We start from the raw sequence: 9,372 nt of genomic DNA on the forward strand, positions 1-9,372 counted from the left end.
GAGTCCATTATTGCCATTCCATTGCAATTTCCACATTGAAAGAATGACAGTAAAATTTTAAAATAATAAATGAATGACAAATAAATTCCCGACATATTTTTCTAAAAAAAATAAATTAGACTTATTATTTCAAACAGTTATAAACAATAACACAATTACAATATAATTATTAAATTTTGATTTTAAATGTTATTTACAATTAAAATTCCTAAATTTGCAATTATTTAAATTTATATTTGCAATTTATTTTTCATAAAATTTTATTAGGGATCTAATTGTTATCAGTCTTCCCTTTTAAAACTAACTCTCCCTCTCCCATGAATATTTGCTTCACATCCTAAGAATAAAGTTTGTATGTTATAAACCTGAAAAACTGCATATCCACCTGGTTAATTTCAGGATCAAACGGGGATGAATAAAACTGGATTTAGGATCGCAACAAACACTATATTATATCTCAAAACAAGGAAATCAGCATTTATAATGACTCTTGGACTGAATAGGACTGACTACAAAATTTATCATTATATGCACCTATAACTTTCAATTATGTTGTCGGTTTACATTACATACAAAATACAGGCACCCACAATGAAGTGGGAGGGAAAAAATGAATGAATTTGAATGTGAGATGCAGCATTCTCTGAATAATGAACGAAACATCACACATCATCGCCGCATGCACCTGCTCTCTATACTTCACATGTTCGTCTAATTGCCGACGATGACCATGTAAAGGTTAAACATGTTGTCGTAAAGTTAGATCTCCCAACCATTAGCCAAAATGTAATCCTGATGACTGGAAGGAACTACTAGAAAGATTTGGAAGTTTAAGAGTTGCAATTACACCACCAGCCAGAGCACAAGCGGAAGCCAAAACAAAGGCAGGTATATTGCCTCCACCAAAGAGAGCATCCCATGGACCGGCACCTAGGGATATAATCATCTACAAATATGAACAATCTCAAATTAGGAACAACAATAATCCTTATCCCACTAGGTGAGGTCAACTATATATATTGCACAACACCATGGTACTCTATCATCAACCAAGCCTTTGGGATCAAGAACGAGAAATGGCGTAAAATTTAAGGAGAATGACATTAAAGTCTCACACAAGGAAATTAATTACTGGAAGGTCTATTGACAACTGAATTAAACAGCATTCTATTGACAACTGAACTAAACTGTCAATGCAGTTTAGTTCAGTTGTCAATAAACCTTGCATTAATTAATTTCCCGTGTCAGACCTAATTGTAATTCTACCTAAAATTTATCTTGACGCCACTGGTTGTCAATGCAGTCTAGTTCAGTTGTCAATAAACCTTACAGTAATTAATTTCCCGTGTTGGACCTAGTTGTAATTCTACCTAAAATTTATCTCAATGCCACTAGTTAGGGAGGTTAAATAAACAACGGCCAACTATTGCATACAGATACCACATATATAAAATAATTTTAATAGTGCATATATAAAGATCAATTGACAAGCCGCAAGGCTGCAAATTGCAAGCAGATATTACAGATATAAAGTAATTTGAATATTAAACTAGCAGGAAATCGGAGGAAAAGAAAGTGTTCAAAATATACAAGGAAAATTCCATTAGGTCCCCCTTTGGCCCAAAATAATCCACTATAACTATTCAAGCACTTAACATGTACGATTTAGTTAGCCTGTTACAACAAGTTCTGGTCATTCTTTTATAGAAGGAACCAGTTTTCTAAAAGAAATCCATGCAGCTAAAAGAAGACTTTCCATCATAATCATGACTTTTCAACAAAGGTTGATACAAAATAACTAAATATTAATTAAATAATCAAAATAAAACATCAAATTCATATCATTAAACCCCAATTTTCTTTTCCCACTCCAGTCCCGAAATTGTTTTATACTTCCTGTAAATATTCAAATTGTTAAATTACGCAAACATATTAGGTATGAGCTCCATTCTCTAGAAAGGAAAATATACTAATGGCATAGAACAGAAAGACAGACTGATTTATAAATAACCAGCATTGCAGCAGAAAAACACAATAGGATATACCCAGTAAAGCTCACGAAAGACAAGTTAAAAACAATATACTATTGCTGCTTCAGAAGCATTTAGTCCCTTAAAAAAGGCAGACTAATAGGCAACATGTGACAATAATCAATTAAATTACCTGTGGAAAAACAATAGCGAGATTTAGAACTCCTATAGCCAATCCTGCACCGTCACGCAGACTCTTTAGAACAAAAATTTTGACAAACAAAAACAAATGCAGTATGTTGAGTCGGAGATATCTACAATTACCACTAACCTTGGCCACCTCCTGAATTAGCAGTCAATTCTGCTGTGACAGCAAAAGGAACACTATAGGTGATCTGCCACAGAAAGACAAGTTATGCTATCATGAACTTCATAGACATTAATGGAACTGAAAATGATAATGCCGAAACCCCTTGTACTTACTGCAAGAGGAAACCCGAGAAGAATAAACACAACCAAGGAAGCATTCTTGATAGTTTCATTTGCTCCAAGTACATGTTCTATCCCTTCAGAATAGTCTCGGATGGAAATCAGACTAATTATAGCAGTACCAGCCATGCAAGCAAAGACAACAAAATTGCTCAGTGCCCATACTAGTCTGGCACCCATCCACTTGCACATTGGTTCAATTAAGAAAGAGGTGATTCCAAGCACGACCTATAAATAAGTTAAATTTCAGCTTGCTAATTATTTGAAAGGGGTAAAACAGAAAATTCAAAAGTAACAGAAAGAAAATAAATCATCTCTGTATATCCACGATAAAGTACATAGAACATTTTTATTTAAAATTCAAAACTAAGCTGTTCATCTAGAGTTCTTACAGAATTCAATAGCAAACCAAATGCACCTTCTCTAACACCTTGATCATAAAAATCTACTTCAGAGGGGTTCCCCTTAGGATCCCCATGGAAAACTTCTCTTCCCATCCAGTCTGTATCAAACAAAAAGAAGGGGAACCATGACATCTGCATGTAAAAATGTAATTTTAATTAAAATAAGGAGGATCTCAACCAGAAGAATCAGCCTTACAATTAACTTGAGAACACACAAAAAGTAAGACATTATAAGAATGCTTAGCAAATGAGAACGATGCTGCATACCCAAGTGAGAGTCATGACTATAAGCACAGAATGCATTGCAGGTGGCAAATGCCTTATACTGGTCAAGAAGTTCACCAACACTGCTCCAGGCCCATCCATGATATTTTCATTATGTTCTCCAGCTTTTAATTTCTCATTCTTTATATTTACATTCCTCTCAGAGTTATCCTCAGTAGCCTTGCCATTTATGTCATCCATAACAGGTATAGCAGGCTTAGATTTGGAAAATTCAAAGCCAATTTGTTGCTGATCATCCAACAATGGAGCTGAATCTGATAAGTGATGACGTTGACTCACAGTAAGAGGTACCTCATCAGCAAAATACAAGGTAACAAGTGTGCAAAATGTCAGGAAAACCTGCAGATAATGGAATGATATATCAACCAACAGTCATGTTAAGTACTATGCATGAGAAAATAGAACTTGATAAATCTGCCGGCCAATCAAGACCAAGACCAGTTTAGATGAAGCAGCAACAAGGAAAAACCAGTTACCAAATAGTAAACAGAGGAACAAAATAATTAGACATAATGGTATGTGGATTGTCAGTTAATGTCCAACAAATATAGGACTATTCAAGCCTATGAACAACTACAAGAAGGTGCGATGAAGAGGCTTCTTAGTATAAACCCACCACAGCTATAAGAAATGCTGCCTTGAGGTTGCCACAGGCTTCACAGCAAGCTCTACTCATCAGGAAAGGAAACCATCTGGTTGGGTAAAGAACCACAAATAATTAACCAGCAGGAAATGTAGAAAGCCTATCAATAGCTATAAGCAAAAAATATACTATAATTTCAATCTCAGTATGTCACTAAGCATATAACATTTCATAGAAGATGAAATTCACATTTACTGCCTGATGGAGACTTGGTCATATGGGATATTGAGTCCCACATTGAGTAGTATTGGATGCTTAATAGGGTATTTAAGTGGATTATTTTTTCTACATCAACAACTAGCTTTTGAAGTAGAGTTTCCCATCCCACTCAAGTATCCGTCAATTGGTATTAGAGTCTCGTTGTGGTGGTTCCGAAAATGGCTCCCCATTAAGGGTTCTGACCAATAAGAGACTGAGTTAAGTAATATGGAATTTAGCCGTCACGACCCCGCCATCAATGGAGGACCAATTGATGGAGACTTGGTAATATGAGATACTAAGCCTCATATTGTGTAGCATGATATGCCCAATAGGGTATTTAAGTGGGTTAATTCTCCCACCCTAATAGCTAGCCTTTAGGGTAAGATTTCCTATCCCAGTTAGGTACCCCACCATTGGCATTCATGGCTCAGCCACAAGAACAATAAAAACCTTCAATCCCTGCAAATTGGAATTTATTTCATGCATCCATTTATTGTATTAAATTGAGATCCCTCATGCCAGTTTCTTCACGCCATTGATGTTAATCTGAGAACACATTCTTTCACAATCATTTTGCAAAATCATTATACCACCAGTAAAGTAAGAAAATGTTAGAAAAGCGATGCTTCTTAAAACAATGAATTTAATTAACATAAGCAACAGATTTTGCTCATAATGTAAATAAATATTAAGAAAATGTTAAAAGTAAAAAATCTACTCAGTCTCACTTGTGCCACTTTCCACTAGCACCAGCAGAAAATCCTAGAATATTTCCAGCTGCCATCCATGAGCAAAATATAGCATTTGCTACATTGCGTTGATCAGGACCTAAATCAAAGCAAAAGCAATATATAACGTTTTTTCCATAATAGAAATAAGTATAGACTCTATTAAATACTGATAAAAGATGAAAATCAAGATGCCCCAACATAACTCACAAGAACCCAAACAAAATAGATAAAGTTTTTCCTTCTTTAAAAAAAAAATAATAATAATGTACAAGAGAAGGGAAAATTAGCAAGCATTACCTGACAGATCAGCCAAAAGTGCACGAGCTGGTCCCTAAAGATTAAAATGTAAAGGTGGAAGGGGGCAGAAAGAAGCTCAGTTCATACCCATTTGATGGCATCCATATAAAGAAAGGCAAACACAATTGATTTAACTAAGTTACCTGCACAGTATTGTTGGCAAGGTCAAGCATCCAGAACCCAAGAATAAATACCAGAGCAGCCCTTGTTCGGGTCCCCTTAAATGTTCTGAAATTTAAAGATAGATGAAATTCATTGATATCTACATGTGTCAACGAGTGAAAATTTTTTCCAAACAAAATAACAAAAAAGAAAAGCTAAAAATACCGGCAACTCTCACTTGTGTCCCCTAACACATATCCAATATCCGCAGAAAACCCTATTAATAGCACCTACATAAAAAAAAAAAAAATTGATTTAGCTCATATAAAATGCAATGAAAAATGAGGATCAGAGTTGTAAATGCTTACAGCAACTGAAATCATGAGAGATCCAACAAGAATAAATGGGCGTCTTCTGCCATATTTTGAAGTGCACTTGTCACTCCAAATACCAACACAGGGTTGAACCTATAATAAGGAAAGTGAAGAAAGAACTCAAATTTAAAGCTAACAAATGATATGGAGTAGTGACAAACAAGCCTAAATTATTTTAGACTCTGGACCATGGCATCAGCGTTCCACAGACAAAACTTCAGAATTCAAATTAGTGAGCTACTGCACACTAAACAAAATCAACCTGACAAAGGAATTGGAATGGGACAAAAAGTTCTAATCTATCGACAAACAAATTAATTAATATCATTTAAATGAAATAAAGTGAAAAATTATAGGCTTGTATAAATTTTACTGGAGAAATAGAAAGTGAGATTTCAAGTTTATTTCTCAAGGGTGTGCTTTTATATCACTTGCATCTTTAGGTTTGGATGAAACAAGTTTTGGGAGGACATCAAGGGAATATTCTTGTGCAAGTGCGAGCACACATGTGTCAGAGAGAGAGAGAGAGAGATGTGTATATCAGCAACATGATAAGCTAAAATGGAAAGCAGAAATACAAAACAATCTGTTTTAATACATATCTTTAGTGGTGTTACCAGGTAAACATAAAAATTATTTAAATAAAATGCCATGCTGATTAAAAAAGGTGCACTCTGGTCCATCACCTACCACAAGGCCTGTAATAGGGCCACATAGCCAAATAAATGAAGAAAACGCATGTCCTATCCCCAGAGTCTGCACCAATCCACAATAAATTTTAAAATTAATCAGAAAGATGTAGCAGCATAATTATAAATAATTTTTGAAACTCAAACTTATGAGTTATCATGTCCAACACTGATTTTAAACAACAAGATTCAATAAAGAAACTACCTCTTCACATCACGTATCTCAATACATTAATACGGCACAGTAGCAGCTCTGCTTATGATAGTTCACAAATATAGACTAATGCGGCACAGTTAAGAGAAGAAGTAATTTCACAAGGATTAGCCAGGCATAGACAAACACAGTATAAGATTAGCTCACAAAATAACCAAAACCAGGTGAATCACTCATTGAGACTGATTATACTGAATGCAAAAGAATCCTCTATTCACATGAAACTTCTTGTCTTTTTTTTTTCCTCTTTTTTGTTTTTTTTTTTTTGGTTTTGTTTTTTTTGTTTTTTGTTTTTTTCTAACAAAGGTAACGCAAATCTTTAATTCACCATGGCGTATCCATCATATATAATGCAAGTATTACTATATTTGTTGCAGCAACTACAGTCAGACATTACAGGTATCTCATTCTAACACAGATGAATCCTATTCATGTTATTCTTCACAGACTAATCCTTATTTATTAAGCATGAAGCCTATTTATGTGGAAGTCTAAAATGCCTTCTGTATCAAATTAAAGTTCCAATTAAGCGGCCTTTATTCTGTTCTCAAAGGCAATGAGCCACCATAACATGTTGATAGATAGTCACACTCAAACGGAAATTATTGGTCATATTAGTCTGAAACAAAAGTTCTCTGAGATTGGCAACCCCTGATCCCACATAGATCTCCAGATGATAATTCAAAACCCCTCAAAATTGAAATGGTCGCATTTCATTACTTCAGAATAAATTATGTAGACAAGGCTACAAGGTCAACAGTCCAAAACATTCCGCTAACATAGACATTCCAAATTTCAATATACCGAATTTGTAATGAAAACAAATCCAATCACCAACACGCTATAAAAAGAAAAAGAACCTGAATATAGGGAGTCAAGAGAGAAAGTTGCAACGCCCATCCGAATTGAACACCCCCGGCAACCGTACAACAAAGAACAAGAGTTATCAAGCTGATATTCCTACCAGAAGGTGCGGGGGTGGCAGCTGAAGGAGAGTCAATTGAAGATCCATTGGGAACCTCATAATCGGAAGAGTGAGAAGTTGGAGAATTAAGGTCGATCCCACGATGGATATCATCTACCCCCACCAATTCCATTTCCGCCTTCCGGAGGTTCTTGTACGGAACCCGGATCGACACTGAGTCAGACCTGCCCGCCATACTCGGTACGTGACTTAGTTAAAATCGCAGAAACTCGTGTTCCCAATGCCTATAAAAGCCAGCCAAGATTCATCCACGACAGCTTTAAGGCTAAATCCCCGCAAATCGAATCGTTCACTTTGAAGGTCAGGGGCTGCAGGCAGATGCAGACAAGACTCGCAGAAGAAGAAGAATAGGACGGAGGTCAAATTTAGGCGGGCCGAAGAAAATGAGTCCGATGAAATGCCAAATTCGGTACAATGCCGCAATACGAAGAGCTATGCTTCTCCGTCTACGTGGCAGCTACGGACGTAAGGGCCCAATTACACGAAACACAGTGCAGTGATCGCATGCCCTGGAAATTTTTCACTCTCGCATTTAAAAAAAATATATAATTTTAAGTTTTTATATTTTATTTACATTTTATTATTAATTTCTGTATTTTTTTAATATTTTAAATTCTTATATCTTTATTTTTTAATATTGTAAGTTATATCATTGTTTTTGAGATATAAAATGTTAAAAAAATTGGAGAGAATTAAAATATTAAAAAAAATATAGGAGCCAATAATAAAATATAAGTAAAATATAAGAATTTAAAGTTTTTTTTTGCCAGAATGTTTTTTGTGTTTATAGATGCCAAGATAACATTCTAGTATATATCAAAGTACTAAAAATCTAATAAATATTATTTTACATTAATAATCAAATTTTTAATTAAATCATAATTATATTGGTATGAAAATAAGATATTTTATTAAACTAATTAAAATACTAATCAATGATTTGTTTATCTGAATTTCAATATTCTGTATATAGTCAAACTTTCGTTTTCAAAGAAAAATTAAAAATTCAAACTGTAAAACGAGGGAGTCTTGTTGTGGAAGAAAATGACAGAAGATTGTGACACGTGGCTAAATGAAGATCGTTGGATCTGAGAAAAGGAGGTTTGGGATCGTAACATCCAAGCTTGCATCACTTGCATATGCGACTTGGTCTCAAAGAAAGCGAAATGCGTGACGTGCACCGACACCTAGAAACAGAGTGCGTGAGCAGTTTAAATATATATTTTTTAAGCCAAAATGTCAGCAGTTTTAAATAGTGACAACTACGACTCATAATAATAATAATAATAATAATGTTATACTTTGAATATACTTTTGGGTTTGTTTATGCAAATGATTATCACCAAACTATTTGAGACTAGAGAAAAACAATAAATTCGCTGGCCACAAAAGAAAAAAGAGCAAATTCTGTGGGGCATCATCTTGAAATAGAAGTTGAAATAATAAAAGGAATTTTCTTAGTTTTTCCATTAAATCCAAAACAGCTTGGACAGTCATGAAAGAAAATTCCGGGATTTTTTTTAAATGTCCTTTTCATTATATTGATTCTAATCTAAATTATTTATATCTAAGAAACAAATTTATAGCAATAATTGAATAAAGAGAGGAATATACTTCCATTCAAAATCTAAGAACATTAGTAGGCAATATATAATAGATACTTAGATAGAGGTGTTCATGGAATTGGATAGGACTAGGATATAATATTTTATTTTTATTTGAAAATTTAATTTAAAGAAATTATAAAATTAAATTTTTATTTAGGAATTTAATTTAAGAAGATTATAAGTTTTAATAAATAAATAAGCGGTTAAAGAGTATTTATACTCCTGAACTATTTCTTTAAGAGCGCTTAGCACCCTCTGTTTTTTGCAACAACTTTGCCCCTAAACAATTTTTTGAAGGACCAAAAATATCCTTTCATTATTTATTTATCCATTTAACTATTAAGTGATGACGTGTACTGTGGTGTGGTCTAGATTATTATC

General features: G+C 34.1%; 1 protein-coding gene across 1 annotated transcript; it reads right to left on the bottom strand.

Moving 5' to 3' along the window:
* Positions 1-426: 426 nt before the first annotated feature.
* Positions 427-7,785, bottom strand: LOC129322316 (sucrose transport protein SUC3). The gene is made up of 14 exons (XM_054968581.1): positions 7,260-7,785; positions 6,187-6,252; positions 5,491-5,589; positions 5,348-5,412; positions 5,164-5,248; positions 5,021-5,054; positions 4,721-4,820; positions 3,765-3,840; positions 3,131-3,487; positions 2,852-2,995; positions 2,454-2,687; positions 2,302-2,365; positions 2,164-2,207; positions 427-946 (listed from the first exon to the last, which is right to left on the bottom strand). The coding sequence occupies exons 1-14, from the start codon at positions 7,557-7,559 to the stop codon at positions 776-778; spliced, it is 1,839 nt and encodes a 612-aa protein (XP_054824556.1). The 5' UTR covers positions 7,560-7,785; the 3' UTR covers positions 427-775.
* Between the last annotated feature and the right edge of the window lie 1,587 nt (positions 7,786-9,372).

Source organism: Prosopis cineraria, unplaced genomic scaffold, assembly GCF_029017545.1.
Source record: "Prosopis cineraria cultivar Desert tree isolate PC_DT_omini unplaced genomic scaffold, ASM2901754v1 PC10, whole genome shotgun sequence".
NCBI classification, from domain to species: domain Eukaryota; kingdom Viridiplantae; phylum Streptophyta; class Magnoliopsida; order Fabales; family Fabaceae; genus Prosopis; species Prosopis cineraria.